This window comes from Carlito syrichta, unplaced genomic scaffold (assembly GCF_000164805.1).
Source record: "Carlito syrichta isolate Samal-C Ts95f unplaced genomic scaffold, Tarsius_syrichta-2.0.1 Scaffold312887, whole genome shotgun sequence".
NCBI classification, from domain to species: Eukaryota; Metazoa; Chordata; class Mammalia; order Primates; family Tarsiidae; genus Carlito; species Carlito syrichta.
The window spans coordinates 179407-200829 of NW_007256983.1; the positions used below are offsets into that span (position 1 = coordinate 179407).

General features: G+C 37.9%; 2 protein-coding genes across 2 annotated transcripts in view; both read left to right on the forward strand.

The window, feature by feature from the left end:
* Window positions 1–21423, forward strand: part of LOC103272599 (zinc finger protein 829) — a 310263-nt gene that overhangs the window by 54350 nt on the left and 234490 nt on the right. The gene's annotated exons all lie outside the window — the stretch shown is intronic.
* Window positions 6381–20575, forward strand: ZFP82 (ZFP82 zinc finger protein). The gene is made up of 4 exons (XM_008070075.2): window positions 6381–6461; window positions 8252–8378; window positions 10563–10655; window positions 18420–20575. Exons 1-4 carry the CDS (start codon window positions 6453–6455, stop codon window positions 19787–19789), a joined length of 1599 nt encoding a protein of 532 aa, XP_008068266.2. The 5' UTR covers window positions 6381–6452; the 3' UTR covers window positions 19790–20575.

Sequence of the window (21423 nt, forward strand, 5' to 3'; positions counted from 1 at the left end):
CGCCGGGTCCGCGCCCCAAGGGCGCAGTTCTCGCCCGGAGCGTAGGTCTCGGCCGTCCGTTAGGAAAAGCGCCGCAGCCTCGCGGGTAAGGAGGGGGAGGGAAAGGCACCGAGGCAGCGCCTGGGGCTGGGAGCCCCCGCGCCTCGGGCCCGAGTGTGGGCGAGGAGGGCGATCCGTGGCGTAACTCGCGCGTCTGTGGGCGTGACGGGCAGCGGCTGTGAGGCCGGGTCCGGTACGTGATGGCGTTTGTGTGACTGAATTGAGTGCCCAGCTTCTTGGGTGAGCGAAGGGTGTCGTGGCCTTGGCGTGTCTGGTTCCGACGCCAGCGTCTCTGTTCTTTGATCACACCGGGCCCCGCCGCAGACAAATGGCCCAGGTCAGTTTCTGAGCGCCGGAGAAAAAGACTCCCAGGCTCAGACCTGAACTTGGGATCGGACGGCTAGGACTGAACGAGCTCCCCAGGCTGGCGCCTGGGAGGACTCCCTCCCATCCCACCCATGCCTGGGCGCGCGCCGGCACACTCACCGCTCCGATGAACCCAGCTTCGGGTTTCAGGACCACAGAGCAGCCTCCGGAAAGCTGCTGGGAACGCCGATTCCAGCCCCGATCACCCGGGACCCTGGCCTTTGAGAGTGGGAAGGGTCAGCAGTGCTCGCCCTCCTGTGTTCCTCGGGAGGTGCGTGAGTGGTGGTGGTGAGGACAGGTGTGCAGGCGGCAGTGTGCCCCGATGTGACTCGGCTTGGGTGGGCTCCCAGATAAGGCCTGGTGCGTGAAGACTCCTTTCTCACCCAGTCCTGCCGGACTCTAAGAAGAGGTCTCTGAGGAGGAGGAGGAATGAATTGTTGTTGCCCACTTTAAAAGTCAAGGTCGGGACTAGCGAGTATCTCCTCTTTGTTCTGTGAAATGCACTTTTATTTTTTAGGGCATGGGAACATTTGCCTTCTTCTCTGCAAATATCCTGTTCATTGAACTGTTAGGTAGGCACCCTCCCTAGTGTGTGTATGCAAATATCTATTGGGCAGGTGCTTTCCATTAATTCTTGCGCTTTTTATTACTACGTGTAAAGGTCTTAGAATAGTTCCTGATACTTCTTCATAAGTACCTAATGAACATTAGCTATTTATTGTTAAGTGGTGATTTCGGGCAGTTCTCCATTAGCCTTCTATAGATGGGAAAAAATGAAAATACCATGCTAATTGTGATGGACATTTCCTAGAAAAAAAATAAATGAGCCAGGTGCTTAAATAGTCTATAACAGGAATTCTTAACAAGAGATCGTTTGAATTAATTTGGGGCTTTCAGGGGATCTGACACCCTTTGAAATTATATGGAAAATTGTTGGAGATATCTGTTAATGTGCCATTTTTCTGGGAGAGAAAGTCTATAATGAGATTATCAAACATGTCCCAATAGAATTCAGATTTACTGGCCTAGAATCAAAGACTGGGAATGTTCTTTGAGATCACTATACAAAATTCATGTCTAACAATAGGAAATGATTAAATAAATGATACTCCATTCATGTGATACAGCTTTATGCTGTTAGTAAATATCATCATGTTAATCATAAGAAGGAAACAAGCCTGTGATTGATGTTAAGTAATAAAATTTTGAACAAGTTGACTGGAAATTTTCAATTGTGTATGACTCCCTTTTTATAAGTTAGGGACTTGTAAAACATTTTGCAAGGATTATTTTTAATATGAAACTTTAATTATTCAGTGGAGAAAAAGTATGTTACGTACCAGATGCTGTTTTGTCTACTTTGTTATAGTTTTACTGAATTTGGGAATGCTGCTTGTACTTAATTATGTTCATTCATAAAAGAATCTTTATAGTGAAGGTAGCCCATCATTTTAATGAAAAACAGTAAAAGAACTGATAGGTTTTGTTAGTAAGCCCACTCATGTCACAGACTTATGGACTCATTTTCCTTTTTTTTTTTGGAGTTGGAGTCTCACTCTGTCACCCAGACTGGAGTGCAGTGGCCGCTCCCGCCCACCGCGGCCTGGACCTGCTGGGCTCCGGTGATCCTTTCGCCTCAGCCTTCCGAGTAGCTGGAACTACAGGCGCACGCTGCCACACCCGGCTAATTTTTGATTTATTGTAGAGATGAGGTCTCGCCAAGTTGCCCAGGCGGGTCTCGAACCCGCGGGCTCAGGCAGTCCGCTCACCTCAGCCATCCAAAGGCACGGGATTACAGGCTGAGCCACCGAGCCCGGCTTCATTTTTCTTAACAAGTAAATAGTATTCCCTTACAGCTGTTGTTTAGTTTTTATTTTATTTGTATGAAAATAATTGATTTTTTGTTTCCAATGATAGAATTAATGAATACTTACTGTAAAAAGAAAAAAGAGATCAAAGAACTTATAAAAAATTAAATTTCCCAGTCCCACCATGCAGAATAAATTAATATTACTATTTTGATGGTTTTTTTTCATTTTTTTCTGTGTACTTGTGTATATGTGTTTTTTTCCCAAAACAATCACACAACTTGGTAATTTAAGGAAGTGAAAACTCTTCAACACTTTGTTTGAAAAAGGAATCCAGTGCAGTCAGAAGTTTTATTATATTACTATTTCTGTACAGAGTAAAGGGCAGCTTTCTTGAAAAAAAGCTTTCAAGCATTTACATCTTCTAAGATTATAGGAACATGCATTAAAACAATTACCAGGGCAAATTATCAAGTATGCTATCTCTTCAGAATTAGAGATACATGTTTTTTTGCATGGCCTAAGGTTACTCCTAAGGACAGATTTATAATAGTAGGAAAAATAAGTGGGGATTGTGGTAAACATTTAGACATATTGGACAGAAAAACTTGATTGAACTTTTTTACAGTGTTCAATGTGATACCTTATCAGATCAGAATTCTTAAGATGGTTTTATGATGCAGAATGGTATCCCTTTGGAGCTACTAGGGATGAAAGCAAGGGGAGCTTCTTGATTTTTGTGAATCTTTTTTTGCTAATGTTATTAAGAAGCATTACATTTTTAAGCCTAGTCTAAAATTTATCAGTATTGTAAGAGCAATCCTGTAAATCTCAAGTATACTTTTAAGAAAAAAAGGAAAGGACATCCCAGTATTAAAATTATTAAAGAAAATTAATAAAGATAATTTATTAATGAATGTAAAAATGTTAATGGAAAGTTATTAAACATAAATGAAATAAGGAGCATGTAATGCTTTTCATTGTACTTAGTGCTTATAACACGCCATTTTAAGTGCTTTATATGTATTAACGTTCTTTCACAACAGCTCTATAAAGTAAATACTGTTATTATCCCCCAATTTACCTATAAGGAAACAAATACTGAAAATAAAGTAACTTGTCCAAATTCTCATAGTTAATATCCTGAATCCTGACACAAAGCCTGTGTTTTTAATATTTGACCACCTTCCAGCACTGACCATATTATTTTAATCTGCCTGCCATATTTAGTAATTTATCATTAATATCTTCCTTCATTAATTAAAATGGACCAGTATCATAATAATTAATAATTTCATAATATGCTCTCATATAGTAGAACATAATTTATTCAAGTTGTTGCCTATTGTTAAGTATTTGATTTTTGGTTGTCATTAATTATTCCTTGAACTTCCTTGTATATGTTTACAAATGTTTTCTAAGAATAAATTCCTAGAAGTGGAATTTCTAGGTTGAATTATCAGACACATTATAAAGTATTAACAATATGCCATATCCTGTGTTAGTACTTGGAGGAATACGGTGGCCAAATGCTGTGATTGTTATCCCTAAGTTGTTTGTTACCTGTCAAGGTAGATACACCTATGCAGGAATAAGACTAAGATAAATGTGGTAAAAGTCATGGAAGAAGTTATATGGCTTGAGAGACTTTGTGGGAAGGAGACATCATCTGATTATAGCAAGCACTGTTAGGTTATGACCAAATGATACCAAACTCATGGGATTTCTGTGGGATAATGGATTCTACGTAACAAGCATTATACCTAACAGTTTTTATTCTCATGATGTTAATGCAAAGTGAGACAAACAGGACAAAAGGGCTCAGCAGCTCTTTGGAGGGCATCAGGGCTAAAAATGACTGGATTAAAAGCAAGATAATTACATTGGTCAAGAAGTCATGAGAAACAGCAGCAGCAGCAGCAGTGAAAGAAGGCATTGGTTGAGGATGGTCAGCCATTCTTTTATAGGCAGAATTCCAGCATGCATGAACAAACATGGAAATCATGGAGTCAGTTCAGATTTTGGGAACTAATATAAACAAAAACAAATACAAGCATAGCAGCTATTTTTAGCGTATCCAAGTTTAAGGAATGACTTTAAAAAGTGTTTCTTTTGCCTGTTTATTGACTGATTGAGTCAGGTTTCACTCTGTCACCCAGGCTGGAGTGCAGTGAGCACAATCACAGTTCACCACAACCTTGTCCTCTTGGGCTCAGGTGATCCTTCCGCCTCAGTATCCCAAGTAGCAGGGACACAGGAATGTGCCACCACAACCAACTAAGTAAAAAAAACTTTTTTTTGTAGAGACAAGATCTCTCTATTTGGCATAGGCTGGTCTTGAACTTCTGGGCTCAAGCAGTCCTTCCTCATCGGCCTCCCAAAGTGCTGGGATTACAGGCGTGAGCCACTGCACTTGGCCGTTTCACCTATTTAAGGAAAGATTTATTTTCTTTTCAAAAAGTTAAATATATATATATTTTTTAAGTATATATGGCCATATAAAATGATGAAGTAAATGTAAGCAAAAAGAAGAGAAATCAAGGTCCCAAGTCTTTTGATGCCTCTTTTTGCTGTTTTAAGTGTATACTTTGCAAATATATTCATAATGTCTATTTCTTTTTTTTAAAGATTATGTATCTTGAATATTTTGCGTAAATATTCTAAATGTAGCACTTAGGGATTAATACACACACACGCACACACACATACACACATACACACACACGTTTTTGCTGTGCCATAACAGGATTACACTACTCACAGTTTTGTTGCTGCCTTCTTCACTCAGCAAACTGTAGAAAACATATTTCCATCTTTCCGATTAAAGATCAACAGTTTTTTACTCTGTGGATACTTTATGATTTATTTAATGTTTTCTGTTGAAGGACATTTAGGTTCTTTCCAACTTTCTTCATTATGAACAGTGTCTGTCAATGCATTGCTACATACAGCTTTGATCACATGTACAATTCTTTATCACAAGAGTAAAAATTCTGAGTCATAGAGTTTGCCTGGTTTAAATGCTGCTTATGCATATTTAAAAATTTACATAAATCTGCAATACACTGGTCAGAGTGTTCATTGCATACTTGCTAATGTGAATGTCACTACTCTGAGATAATTTTTTAGTTGAGTTGATGATGTATTATTTTTATTTAGTGAGTCATGCATGTCAGGTTTTTCTCATTGGAATAAGAAATTCTGGGTTTTAGAGGCTAGAGCTAGAGTAAATGAAAGCTGTCTTTTTGGTTAAGAAAAATAAGGATTCCAAATTGCTATGCTACTTATAAACTGAATTTCTACAAGTGATTTTATTTCTCTTAGTGTGAATTTCTGATGCATTACTCGAATAGAATAATTATTATGCTAAATAGCAATCCAAGGGATGTATAGATATAATTGATATACATAAAGCACCTTGTCACATGAAAGTTTCCTTTTTTTTTTTTTAAGAGAGAGAGGGTTTTGCTCTGTTGCCTAGGCTGGAGTGCACTGGCACAATCATAGCTCACTGCGACCTTGAACTCACTGCAACCTTGAGTTCAAGCAATCCTCTTCCCATCTCAGCCTGATTAGGTAGGACATTTGCCACCAAATGCCAAGTTTTTTACTTTTATTTTTATTTTTGTAGAGCTGGGGGTCTCACTGTGTTGCTCAGGCTGAAGTTCTTGATACGTAGATATTTCTTATTTGTCAAACTGTCAAGAGCATGAATCCACCATGCCTCTTCAGCCTAGCTTGTGAGAAAGAGAATGGTAAATGAAGTTATACAGGAAAACAACGTGGATGGTTCTGATTGCAAATCGTGTGTGATGAGCCCAGAGGATTTTGGAAGTTGATTTCTTGGCTGCAGGCAGCCCAGGGCAGCCAGTGCAGCAGTTTTGCTGTGGTAATGACTGCCAGGCTTGGTCCTTAAGAATTTCTCTCTTTATGTCTGGTGAATCCAAGTAGGCCTGCAAGACTTTGAAGGAGATTTTGGTTTAGGTGATGTGATCCCTTATCAGCTCTGGAATTATCAAGAGATTAGAGTTGTCCAGACTCCCTCAATCTTTGTATGTGTGTGTGGTGGAGAGATTAGAGGAGGGGAAAGATCATAGTACTCAGGTCATTTGGGGAGTTCTGGGGCCTAACTGATCTCATGACCTTGTTTTCCTCCCCCTAGCTCTGGCCTCTGTGGACTCTGCTTCTTCTGACAAATAAACTCCAACAAAGACTGACTGGTTCTTGAATTTCTAAACCATGGCCCATGTAAGTTACTGGTTTTTTTCTCTCTCTCTCTTTTTTTCCTCCTCCTTCTGGAAAAAGTATTATGTCAAAGTCCTATGAACATTTCTTTATTCTCCAACTTCTTCCCTATGAGCACCCCATCCAATAACCTTTTTCCAGTTCTTCCAAATCCAGTGGGAGATGAACCACAGTGCCTGTGCTATGAACATATTTTTTCTCATCATTGTTCATTTATTTGTTGAACAAACATTCGTTGAACAAATCATTCAGTATCTTTTTTATGTGCTCAGTCTTCTGTTAAAAGCTGCAGTGTAGGACAGCCCCCTTGGGTCCCCTCCCACTGTGGGAGCTTTTCTGTCCTCTTAATAAATCCTGCTTTAAAAAAAAAAGCTGCAGTGGAAAACTCAAATCTGGAAAAGTTCAGTTATTCTGTGAGTGGTTAAGGGGACCTATCTTCTCTTGTCAACTCACAAGGATTGGTCAATATTAAGACATTAACCACTCACAGAATAACTGAACTTTTCCAGATTTAAGTTTTGCAACTATATAAGATAAGAGTTGCTGTTAGTTGGTTTCATTCTCAGTATATGGAGAGATCTCATGCCTTGTAAGTCTTTTAGGGCTGAGTAGGGATGTGACTAGTCTTGCATACAGAGAGATCAGGGATCTTCTCTTGGAATCCCTAAGAGTTACACACTAGGGACAAGGTTTCATTTATAGTTGAACAGGATGTGCTGGTCTAGAATGACATCTTTGTGATTCTGGCTCATGCTGCATCAGTATCTTTCAGCTCAGGAACAAGAAATGCATACAGTGAGGAATAGCAAGTGATAGCAGGGAATCCAGATACATAAGTAATCATATAAGACTCTCAGAATTGAGGAGGACGTTATGATGTTTGTATAATCAAAATATATAAATATAGAAGAATTTAACTAAGCCTTGTATAGCCATTATATAAACTATTGGGCAACCAATTTTTTAAGTGTATTAAAGAATCTGTCATAATAAAGAAAAATGCTTATAATAGTATCTGTTTCTATGATAAACTTGTGAAATGTTCCTTAATTGTATTCAGATTCTTTTCTAAATAGAGATATTGTAGGGAGGCTTTAAAAAAAAAATCTATTCTTTAAGAAGAAAAAGATGGAAGAACTCACATTTCTTGAGAATTTATGAGGGAGACATAGTTTGTGAAGTTATTTCATTTAATTGGAAAACTGACTATTGTTTTCCTTTCTCAGACTTGCTTGGATTATAAAGATATGCCAGAGTATATAAGAGGTAGTGTCTATAACAACAGGATCCTTCAGGAACACATAGGCACTCTGTTTCAGGTATACTCATTTCCTAACTCAGTATGTTGCAGGCTTCCAGCCCAAACCTGTGTATCTGCTATATGGCCCATTTCCTGCAATACATCTCCCATCTTTTCTCCTTCCATCTTAAAATTTTTTTTTTTCTTTTTTGAGTCTGAGTCTTGCTGTGTTGCCAAGGCTGGAGTACAGTGGCAGGATCACAGCTCACTATAGCCATGATCTCCTGGGCTCAGGTGATTTTTCCATATCAACCTCCTGAGTAGCTGGGACTACAGGTGTGTGCCACCAGCCACATTTGGCTAATTAAAACAAATTTTGTATTATTTTTGTAAAGACAAACTCTTACTGTGTTGCCCAGGCTGGCCCCAAACTCCTGGACTCAAGCAACTCTCCTGCCTTGGCCTCCAAATTGCTGAGGTTACAGGCATGAGCCACCACGCCCAGCCTAAATTTTCTTTCATTTCAGTTATAATATATGATTTGCCATTACAGAGATCAGTGATGTTCAATGACGTATCCATAGACTTCTCTCGTGAAGAGTGGGAATATCTGAACTTGGAACAGAGGGACTTGTATAGAGATGTAATGCTGGAAAACTACAGCAACTTGGTCTCACTGGGTAAGATTATCTGTCTGTAGGAATTCAGACTGTTCCTGTAACATCAGATTTTCCCTCTTGAAATTTCAATAATATCTTCCGAGAAACTACCTAAATTTTTGCTACCTGTTCTCAAGGGAAAGGCTTGAGCTTTATTTCGTTGGAAGTGAATGTGCTCCATTAAGCATATTCATCTTCCCCATTCTTAAGTGACCCTCTGGGTGATTTATAGTCTTACCAGTGTCAAAGAAAACAGATTTCACTTTGTGTTTTAACTCAGAATTGCTTTAGATGTTTTGTTATTTGTTGGTATGCCCATAAGGGAAATAGCTAGACCCTGTTCCTTGATTTTTCTCTCACTGTCAAAAGAACACATACAATTTATATATTGGTAAAATGGATCAACAGGATTTAGTTACAATTTAAGAAAAACTCGTTCCTTTTGTTAATAAAGAAATATATTCGGTTTTACCTACTTTTATGATTGAAAATTTAAAATTCAAGAATTTTGTTCTAGTGTTTTATTGTACGGCAGAATGAAAATAGTTAATAATAATGTATTGTACGGTGGTTCGGCCTGTAATCCCGCGCCTTTGGGAGGCTGAGGTGAGTGGATTGCCTGAGCCCGCGGGTTCGAGACCCGCCTGGGCAGCGAGACCTCATCTCTACAATAAATCAAAAAATCAGCCGGGCGTGGTAGCGCATGCCTGTAATTCCGGCTACTTGGAAGGCTGAGGCGGAAGGATCGCCGGAGCCCAGCAGGTGGAGGCTGCGGTGGCCGGGAGTGGCCACTGCACTCCAGTCTGGGTGACCGAGTGAGACTCCAACTCAAAAAAAAATAAAATAATGTATTGTAGATTTCAGAATAGCTTCAAGAGAGGATTTCAAATGTTCCTACAACAGAGAAATGGTAAATATTTGAGGTATAGATATGTTAATTATCTTGATTTGATCATTCCCCAATGTTAACATATATTAAAACATTACATTGTACTCTGTAAACATATACAATGATTATTTCTCAATTAAACATTTTTTAAAAGACAATTATTGATGAATGTATGGAAAACTGGTACCCTTACACATTGCCAGTGGGGATGGAAGATGTTGTAGATATGACATTGTACTTCCCCTCTTAAGTTATCTAACCAAGAGAAATGAAAACATATGTCTATACAAAATGTATATGGATTCCTGGCAGCATTATTCGTGTCTAAAAATTGAAAACAATTTTTCATAAATTTTTTTTTATCATAAATGGGTAAATAAAATCCAGTATAGCCATATAATGGAAGATTATTTCAGCAATAAGAAGGAACAAACTACTGATACTTGCTGCAGCATATTGGAATATCTGAAACAATATACTAAATGATAGAAGCCAGATGCAAAAGATTGTTGATTATTGTATGATTCTATTTATATGCAATGTACAGAAAAGGCAAATCTGTGGAGACAAAAAGCAGATCAGTGGTTGTCGGTAGGTGGGAATAGGAATGACTGCCAGTGAACAGAAGGGATATTTTCTGGGTGATGGAATTGCTCTAAATTTGGATTGTGGTTATGTTTGCACAACCCTGTAAATTTACTAAAAATTATTATATTATGGTATGTAAATTAAATCTCAATAAAGCTGTTTAAACAACTTAAGAACTTTGCATTTAACATTGTATGAATATCCAAGAAATAACAGAAAATGTTCTGAGAAGCTTCTTGTTTTCCTCTCAGCAAAATAGCAACAACTAATAGCTGATGTACTTGGTGTGTACTCTAGGCAATTTAGATATAGATATATATTAATATAATCTTCACAATAGTTGTATAAGATAGGTACTATTATTATAGTAATTTTATAGATGAGGAAAAGATAGTGTAGAAGTAACTTGCCCAAGGTCACACAGCTAGGATGTGGCTCAGGCAGGATTGGAGTCAGGCAGTCTGTAATCTCAATCGCTATTGCCTCCGAAGAAGGAACACTTGTATGAATATACATTTTAAAAAGATCTTTTCACTCCCTCTCTAATCTCTGTTTATTATATAAACCTTAATATGAATATTTTTAAACCATTTGTTCCCTTTTTGTTTTAAAGACTTTATTAATTACTATTTTGACCTTCAGTTTGTATGAATTTAACTAAGACTGAATCAAAGTAATCGTAAATTTATTTTTTCTTTATCACCTTACATTTCTTTTCTTCTAAGCAGGATACTTTATTTCTAAACCAGATGTGATTTCCTTATTGGAACAAGGAGAAGAGCCCTGGAAAGTTGTGAGGAAAGGAAGAAGACGATATCCAGGTAAGTCAGGGCCAATCAGGCAGGGGGAAGTCATCATCAGGAAACCCCAACTAGTTGAGGAAGAAGTACCCCCTTCTGATAGTGTTTAGAAAGCCCTATTTAAAGGTTCATGGCTCAAGAAGCAAAGGTCTTAGTTAGACCTAGGAAATAAATTAAGGACTTAGCCGGGGATACTAAAAGAGCTACTTGTTATCCCATTACCATTCTTTTTGTTTGTTTGTTCTTTCCAATATTTTTTCCCTTTGAAGGGGCTAGGAGGTGAGAAGGAACTCTCTTTGTTCACTATTGATAACTATTCTATATTATTATTTAGTTGCTTTCTTCTCTTGCGTTTACAGATAGATAACCTCTAAGCTGGGCATTATAACAGGCACTGGTGATATAGTGGTAAATAACTAATAAAGTCCCTGTCCCCTGGAATTTACCCTGTAATAAGAGAAATATAGTAACTAAATAAATAGAAAAGATAATATTAGGTAATGAGAGTGCTATGAAGAAAAGTAAGCAGAGTAAGGGGATAGAGAATGCTGTGAGATGGGAAGACTATTTTGGTTATAATTAAGGAAGACTTTTTTCTTCCCAACTTTTTAAATAAATTTTTTAATGGGAACTAAGACTTCAGAAAAATGGTATGCTTGATATAATAATATATGATTTATCAACAACTAAAGTTTCATATGAATTACTCTAGAAGATAGATCCTGGATCACAGAATATCATTCTTATTTGCCTTTTCCATCTATGCATCTATCTATCTTCACATTAAGAAATATGGATGTAATAGACTTTAGGCAGAATGATCCCTTGGTTTAGCTTCTAGCTCTGTGCGTCTCCTTTTGCAACTCTTGTTTTAAAAAGGTCCTTAAAAATTCATTATATAGAGACATATTTCATAATTTTGTATTTTGTCCTCTGTATATTGAGGTCTGACTGAAGAGACTCATTTTAGGGTAATAATTCTTATTTTTAACCACAGGGCTATTTTAGTCAATGCCCATACTGTTTATATTGTATATCTTCTGACTTACTTTCTACCAATGGAAAGAAAAGCATTCTTTTCCCCCGAAATCTTAAACTATTTTCTTATTCACATTCAGGTAATTAAATGACATTTACAATTACTAACACTCAAAGAAAATGAAATGCAAGTTTCCAAGTAAATAAAGTAATACCAGTTTAGTCAGGAAGCATTTAGTCAAAATAACACCAGTTGGCTCAAAGTTAGACGTCTTAAACAAGACCATTCATTATTTTCTTCTTTTATATTCTTCCTTTAAGTTTTACTAAAGTATGACATGCATACAGAAAAGTGGACAGATTATTTTTTTGAGGAGGTGATATTTGAGGAGAGACATGGAATACGGGCTCAAGTTATGTGATTCTCTGGGAGAAGAGCATCCTGAGCAAACATAAAAGGTCTGAGTGGGGAGTTAGCCTTGTTTGAGGAATTACAAGAAGGCCGTGATGGCCGGATGTGGTGGCTCAGTTATGTAGTCTCAGCACTTTAAGAGGCCAAGGTGGGAGGATCTCTTGAGCCTAGGTGTTTGAGACCAGCCTACGCAACATAGTGAGACCTTGTCTCTACAAAAAAAATTTAAAAAATTATCCGAGCCTGGTGACACATGTCTGTAGTCCCAGCTACTCAGGAGGGTAAGGCAGAAGGATCGCCTGATCCCAGAATGTTGAGGCTGTGGTAAGCTATGATTGTTCCACTGTTTTCTAGCCTGGGCAACAGAGTAAGACCCTAACTCAAAAAAAAAAAAAAAAAAAAAAAAATAGAAGGCCATGATAGCCAGAGCAGGGGAAGGGACAGTAATAAGACAAGATCAGAGTTAACCAAGGACCAGATAATGCAATCACTAAGAGAAACTGGAAGTTGTGGTCTGCTTGTGTTTTATTTTTATTTTTTATTTTATTTTTCAGGCGGGTCTCGAACCCGTGGGCTCAGGCAATCCACTCACCTCGGCCTCCCAAAGTGCTGGGATTACAGGCTGAGCCACGGAGCCCAGCCCCACTTACTCCATTTATAATCCCATCAGCATTTTTTTTTAGCGGTACCTCCATACATACCATGAGTCTTAAGTTTTTTACTACTTCCTGTCATTGCCATTCTTATCCAAACCACCATTACATATAGACTGAACAACTGAAATTGCCTCCATGCTGGTCCTTTCTGCTTTTATAATCAACCAGAGGGATCATTTTAAAACACAAGCAGGCCGGGCTCGATAGCTCACCTGTAATTCCAGCACTTTAGAAGGCCAAGGCAAGTGAACTGTCTGAGCCCGAGGGTTCGAGACCAGCCTGGCAACTTGGTGAGACCTCGTCTCTACAATAAATAAAAAATAAATAAATAAATAAATAAATGGAGTAAGTGGGAAAGAATGATATAGGAGGAAGAGATAAGAGTGACTTGAATAACTTCATGAATGGAAGCACAATTTGCTAAAAAGGGGGAGAAGACAGGAACAGCAAGTTGGAAGGTCGATGTTAAAAGTTTCTGTGTGGAGCTGGACTCGGTGGCTCAGCCTGTAATCCCAGCACTTTGGGAGACTGAGGTGAGTGGACTGCCTGAGCCTTCGGGTTCGAGACCCGCCTGGGCAACTTGGTGAGACCTCATCTCTACAATAAAATAAAAAAAATTAGCCGGGTGTGGTAGTGCGCGCCTGTAGTTCCAGCTCCTTGGAAGGCTGAGGTGGAAGGATCTCCGGAGCCCAGCAGGTCGAGGCTGCGGTGGCTGGGAGTGGCCACTGCACTCTAGTCTGGGTGACAGAGTGAGACTCCAACTCAAAAAAAAAAAAAAAAAGTTTCTGTTTGGAATATTTTAAGTTTGTGATGTTTATCATTCATCTTATTTGAGATGTTGAATATGTATACCTAGAGTTCAGGAGAGATGACAGCCTTATATACATTTGACTGTCTTTACATTATGACTGGAATTTAAGTCTGTGGGTCTGAATGTGATCAACTAGGGAAGGCATGCAGATAGAAGAAAGCAGATAAGGCCAATTCATGGGACACTCTGCTATTTATATCTTTGAAAATCACCCATTAAGTCACTCTAATCAGATTTACATCCTGATTCCACTGAAAGTATTCTTGACATGGTCACCAGAACTCCATCTTGCTAGAACCTGGAGTCAATTCTCAGTTCTCATTCTCTGCTCCCTCTATCACAGAATGTTTCCTTTTGTTTTTATTTTATCTCAGTAGCTGCTCCTTCTCTGTCTCCTTTGTTGTCTCCTCTTTTTTTCTTAATTTTTTTTTTTTTTGGTAGCAGTGTCTCACTGTGTCAGCCAGGCTGGAATGCAGTGGTACACTCATGGCTACCACAGCCTCGACCTGCTGGGTTCAGGCAATCCTTCTACCTCATCAGCCTTTCAAGTAATTGGAACCATAGGCACGTGCCGCCACACCTGACTAATTTTTTGGTTAATTGTAGAGAGAAGGCCTCGCCAAGTTGCCCAGGATGGTCTCAAACTCCTGGGCTTAGGCAGTCCTCTGGCGTCTGCCTCCCAACGTGCTGGGATTACAGGCTCAAGCCACGGTGCCCAGGTTTCTCTTAATTTTGTACAGTTGAGATTTCTAGAAATGTGGCCAGCTTTTCAAAGTATTCAATTTGGTTATCATAGAATCGGTTGTTTTCTCATAGTTATTCATGAGTTTAAATAATATTTAATTAAATGAGATACTTTCAGAAAAATGGTGAAACTGGCCTAAACTTGTTTGGAACAAGTTGCTTCTTGTGAGGTGGGAGTACTTTGTCTGCTAGGCCTGTGGATGTATCCCTAGCACATAAACAGCCACTGGCCTGTCTTTCATACCCTTCCCCTTGTCTGTTTCCTTATCTGGAGGCAAACTATAGTAGTTGCTGTCTGGTCTAAGGCAGATAGTCTGAGAATTCAACATACCTGGCCACTTTGAACATAGTAGTACCCTGTGTTTTGCCACTGTTTCTATCTATGCTTCTTGCTTAACTCAGCATGAACACCCTTGGTAGACCACTCTTGCCTTATGTAGAGAAATCTCTCTCTTGTGATTTGGTGTGTAATTTCTTTAGCATATCTAATGTTAAATGTTGCATGGGTGTTTCAAAGTTTTTCTTGTAAATATTATGTATATATTTTAAGTTCATTCTTTTTGTTACTGTTGTGAATGGGATCTTTTTTCCATTACATTTTATTGTTAAATGTATATATAAAAGCTATTGGTTTTTGTATTTTGATTTTATATCCTGCTACCTTACTAAATTCTGTTTCTATATATATGTATATGTATTTTGAGTGGAGGTCTTACTCTGTCTCCCACACTGGACGTCCTAGGCTCAAGCACTCCTTCCACCTCAGCATCTGGAGTAACTGGTACTAAAGGTGTGACCACCATACCTGGCTAATTTTTTAAATTTGTTGTAGGGATGAGGTTTTGCTGTTACCCAGGCTGGTCTCAAACTGGTCTCAAACTCTTGGGCTCAAGCAATTTTCCTGCCTCAGCCTCCCAAAATACCAGTATTACAGTTGTGAGCCACTGTGCCAGACCCATTTATATTTAAATCTCTTGAGTTTTCCAATTATGCAAGCATATCATCTGGAAATAAGGGCTTTCCTCTTTTTCTGTTTCTTCTACCTCTGATTTTTTTTCCTGACGCTTAATTGTGTTGACTATAACTCTAATAATACATAGTTAATTTTGAACCTCTTAAACAGTCTTGTAATAAACAACCCTGGATCTTTCAATATACCATTTTTTATTAGATATTTATAATTTTTACATCAGTAATCAGAAAATTGATGTGTAGTTTTCTTTTTATGAGTGATCTAACCAAAGTTAGTGCAATAATTTCACTCTGTAAAAACAGTTTGGAAGTCCTTTTTCTTCTCAGTCAAAATAGAATTTGGACGACCTATCTTTAAAACTTTAGTAATCTTTTTTTGTTGTTGTTACCCAGACTGGAGTGCAGTGGCCGCTCCCCGCCACCGCAGCCTGGACCTGCTGGGCTCTGGCGATCCTTCCGCCTCAGCCTTCTGAGTAGCCGGAATTACAGGCGCGCGCTACCACGCCCGGCTAATGTTTTTGATTTTATTGTAGAGATGAGGTCTCGCCTGCCAAGGCGGGTCTCAAACTCGCGGGCTCAGGCAATCCACTCACCTCAGCCTCCCAAAGGCGCAGGATTACAGGCTGAGCCACTGAGCCCGGCTAAAACTTTAGTAACCTTTTTAAAAGCTTTTATTCCTGGGGCAAGTGAATGGTAAGTCTGACCACATCCTCTGTTTACTCTGTGAAGATTGATCTGTTTAAACATTGTTATCTCTTCTGTGGTTAGTTGTGGTAAATTATATTTTTCGAGAAAATTATCCATTTTAGCTATGTTTTAAAATTTATTGGCAAAATCATCTATTCTCTATATTCGTGGTTCATTTCACTTTGCCATTTTTCATTTCTATATCTATACTTTCTTGCTGTTTTCATTATAATAACCATGGTTTATATTTTGCTGATTTAAAAAGATCTGTTCATGCTTTATGCACTAGTTCTTTTTTTTCTGTATTCTAAATAATTCTGCTTTTATATCAATTTTTTTCTTCTGCTTTGCTTCAGCTTTATCTTTGTTTTTTTTCTCTTTTTGAGTGGGATTATTAATGAATTTTGTCATTCATTTGTATTGCTATGTTTTAGCTTTTAAATTTTTTTCTAATATTTTATTGATACTTATATGTAGGTTTTTTCTTACAATTGTTTTCTTAAAAAAAAACCAAAAATACTATTTTAGATCTTATTTCCCTATTGACCTAAGAATTATTTAATATAGACTTTCGAATTTTCAAGCAGATTTCTTTTTGGTTCCTTTTATTTTGTTATTAATTTCTAGTTTTAGTAGAAAACTAGATTTCAGCTTTTGTAATGCAGACCATATTGTAATAATTGAAAAAAATCATCCTTTTTCTCTCTAATGCACAACTCCTTCAGCACTTAGATTTTCCTCTGACTTTTCCTCTTACCGGTTTACAATCCTCTGGTCTACATTCAACATGACCTTTGTTAGCAAGTCCTTCGCATTTAAATCACTGCAAGACCTTTTGTCTACATTACTGACTCATGAGCATGTTATGTCTTTTTTACCAAGAGTTTTGTAAGAACTTCAGTAAAGTATAGACATGTCTGAAAAATCACTGATACATGTTTCCAGAAAATACAGGCATGGCCCTGCCTATGAGAAAATGGAAGGGAGAATACATGAACAAGAGGAGGAAAGAACTAAACCAGTTGAACATTTACAAAATGGATGTGTAATAGAATAATTTTAAGGGGAGGTTGAGTAGGTAGAACTCCTCAATACTTTTGCTGTGGTATAGAGACAAATAAAAAATATACAACCCACAGCTACGTGAACAAAAAATGGGCAGTGCAGAGAACACTGCATTGATAATGGCATAAGCGGTGGAAGGATGCGTGGGAATATGTAACCACCTTTTCTTTTTCTTTCTTTTTTTTTTTTTTTTTTTTGAGTTGGAGTCTCACTGTCGCCCAGACTGGAGTGCAGTGGCTTCTCCCGGCCACCGCAGCCTCGACTTGCTGGGCTCCGGCGATCCTTCCGCCTCAGCCTTCCGAGTAGCTGGAACTACAGGCGAGCGCTACCACGCCCGGCTAATTTTTTGATTTATTGTAGAGATGAGGTCTCACCAAGTTGCCCGGGCGGGTCTCGAACCCACCGGCTCAGGCAATCCACTCACCTCAGCCTCCCAAAGGTGCGGGATTACAGGCTGAGCCACCGAACCCCACTTATAACCACCTTTTCTATTCATTTATTTAGCTGAGCTAGCTTGGATGAATAAATAAAATTTTTAGTCACTGTAGTAGGGTATACAAAATCAGAGGCAGAGAAATATATTCAGAACAATATGGAAATTAATTGAGTAAAACCTAAAATACGCTTAGCATTTATTGTTTAATTGAGAGTAAAGTAGGGATTGTTTCTGTCCTTGAGGTTTATAGGTAAGAATAAGAGAATAACAACTGAAGGAGTTAAGAAATGTAAAATTTAAAAATTGAGAGATGTTATAACGACAGGGAACAGTGAATAGCAATATAGATTTAGATATGGTCAGTAAGGTCAGCCTTAAAGGAAGTGAGTTTTAATCTAAGACCTCAGGATGAGAAGGATCCTGCTGTGCAAAAGCCCAATCAGAAGATTTGTGGGAGATAGAGCAGACTGTGGAAAGTCCTGAGAGAGAAGTAAGTTAGGATGTGTTGTATGCATGTTTTATGACCCAAAAGAAGCCCTCTTCAGGTAGCAGTAAAGGGGACAGTGGTTTGAGATTATTTAATATAGGCAAGCAGAGGCCTTGTTAACAACAGTGAGTTTAGTTTTATTCTGTGAGTAAAGAGATATGAAAAAAATGTAAGTATGGATTTTTGACCTTTCATCTCCATCAGAATTATTGTGTGGTGCAGTAAATATTCTCCCAGGTCTGTAGTATCTGATCCAGGTGGTTTGAGTGACATCTAAACTTCAATATTTGTAACAAGCTACCTGGTGATTCAATCCACACCTCAATTTGACAACCAATAATTTGAAATGATACTTAATCACAAATCTCACTATTTTATATGAATGCTCATTTATCCTGGTGCTCCTTTTTGCTTTTTCCAAATTGTGTAATATTTTAGAGTTTGTGTTGCTTTTGTTTTCTTTTATTTCTACAGTACAAATTTTACTTATTTTTGAAAAAGAAAACAGCATGTGTTTGCTTTCTTGTTTAATTTTAGATTTGAAGACCAATTATGAGACCAAGAAATTATCTTCAGAAAATGACATTTATGAAATAAATTTATCACAATGGAAACTAATGGAAAGAATTAAAAGACATGGCCTTAAGGGTCTCATTTTTCAAAATGATTGGGAGTCCAAAAGAAAATCGGAAGGAAAAGAGGAACCTCAAGAAGGATATTTCGGTCAAGTGAAAATCCCATCTGAAAAAGTATCCTCTTACCAGAAACGCACATCTATTACTCCACATCAGAGAATTCATTTTGTCAATAAGCCCTACGAATGTAAGGAATGTGGGAAGGCTTTTAGAGTGCGCCAACAGCTTACTTTTCATCACAGAATTCATACTGGTGAAAAACCCTATGAATGTAAGGAGTGTGGTATGGCCTTTCGACAGACTGCACACCTTACGCGACATCAGAGACTTCATTCTGGTGAAAAGCTCTACGAATGTAAGGACTGTGGAGAAGCTTTCATATGTGGCCCAGACCTTAGAGTACATCAAAAAATTCATATTGGTGAGAAGCCCTATGAATGTAAAGAATGTGGGAAGGCCTTTAGAGTCCGAGGACAACTTACTCTCCATCAAAGGATTCATACTGGTGAGAAACCTTATGTGTGTAAAGAATGTGGAAAAGCCTTTAGACAGTATGCACACCTTACTCGACATCAGAAGCTTAATATAGCTGACAAACTCTATGAATGTAAAGAATGTGGGAAGGCCTTTTTGTGTGGCTCTGGTCTTAGAGTACATCACAAACTTCATACTGGGGAGAAACCCTATGAATGTAAGGAATGTGGGAAGGCCTTCAGAGTGCGACAACAGCTAACACTTCATCAGAGAATTCATACTGGTGAGAAACCCTATGAATGTAAGGAATGTGGAAAGACTTTTAGTCGTGGTTATCATCTTATTCTCCATCATAGAATTCATACTGGTGAAAAACCTTATGAATGTAAGGAATGCTGGAAGGCCTTTAGTCGTTACTCACAACTTATTTCACATCAGAGTATTCATATTGGTGTTAAACCCTATGACTGTAAAGAATGTGGGAAGGCCTTTAGACTACTTTCACAACTTACACAACATCAGAGTATCCATGTTGGTGAGAAACCTTATAAATGTAAGGAATGTGGAAAAGCCTTCAGGTTGCGCCAAAAACTTACTCTACATCAGAGCATTCATACTGGTGAAAAACCCTTTGAGTGTAAGGAATGTAGGAAGGCCTTTAGACTTAATTCTTCCCTTATTCAACATCTGAGAATTCATTCTGGTGAGAAACCCTATGAATGTAAGGAATGTAAGAAGGCCTTTAGACAACATTCACACCTTACTCATCATCTGAAAATTCATAATGTAAAAATATAAGTATTTGTATTCCTGTGTTATAAAACATTCTATGAATGTAGTAATTAATCTCTTTTGTTCCATACGTGCAACTGACTTGGCATAAGAGATTTTGTACCATTTAAAAAATGTGTTGATGTGATATATTCTACCATCACTCCAACCTGAAACTTTAGCACATTTGTTCTAAAAATGAATCCTGCTAGTATAGCAAATGTGGGAAACACACTTATCACCATCCCTATCCTATCACTTTCCTACATGTGTCATATTGAACAAGATGTTTAACTGCTCTGGGCTATAATTTCTTCATTTGTGAAATGGTAATATAAGATTGTGGCAAAGATAGCTGCAAATTCTTTGACGCTTTTTCCATCAAGAGGTGGAATCTGTGTCCCCTCCCTTGGCTCTGTGACTGCTTTGCCCGGTAGAATAGAGTAGAAGTACTGTTGTGCAGGTTTCTGGACCTTGGCTTTATTATAGGGTTACTTCATCCTTTGAAATACTCTCTTAAGCCCTGAATTGTTATGTTAAAAAGTTTGGCTACTTTGCTGAAGACACCACATGGAGAGACCCTGAGACTACATAGGGAGAGGCACCCTGCTGAACCCAGCCTTCCTGACATCCATCGAAACACCAGACATTTGAGAGAAAAAGTCTTGGATTCACCAGACCAGTCACCCTTTGAATGTCACTCTGTGACCTCACTTGACACCATACAGAACAAAAGAATCGACCAGCTGAGCCTCTGCCCAAATTCCTGACCCACAAAACCATGAGATATAATAAAATGGTTGTTTGAAGCCATTAAAGTTTCTCTTTTTATCCTTAATATTACTCTTTTGAGAATTAATATTTAAAGTCTATGAGCATAATTAATATAGAAATGCCTTCCACCAACATTTATTCCTTATTAAACTTCAGATATCTTATTTTCATTAAAAAATTGGAAGTAAGAAATTCTTTTTCAGTTTGTTCATTAAAAAATGGATATTCTACAATTTGTATTCTCTAGCCCTAGTAAATATCTAATTAAAAGTTAACAAAAGATAACATGAAACTATTTTAAAATTTTAAATCACCTGTATTATAGCTCCTACATTAATTTTTTTAAAAATCACTTCATTGTAGCTTTTTAAAAAATGCTAAATTGTCTATCTTTGGTCACTAGAAATCCCCTCACATTGGTTCCTTTGTCTTTTTGTCACAGCTACTCTAACCTTTAATAGTTCTTTTTTTCCCCCCGAACCAAATACAGTGATTAGCAGTGGAGCATACTAGGGCATTATTGATAAATCAAGGAAAAAAAAAAAAACTAGACTATTAATCTTGCCTTTCCTTTATGAACTTTATTTCAGACCATCAAGAAGTTGATGAAGGAAAGTTCTTTATTATTAGAGAATTCTCTTAGTAAAAAGGTCAAAGGAATAATAGAATTTGAAAATTACTCTTTTAAATTTAGGAATTAATAGTTTTTGGTGGTGATAGTTACAGACCATTACGAGAAATATTGGTAGAAAACTTACAATGGGGCAAAATGACAGAACCCAATAATCTATATTAACATCTTTAAATTAAATCAGCCAGACTATGCAGTTTTCTCTGTGAAGTAGTGGATGTACAGAACACTTGTGAAGTATTATTGCCCAAAAAAA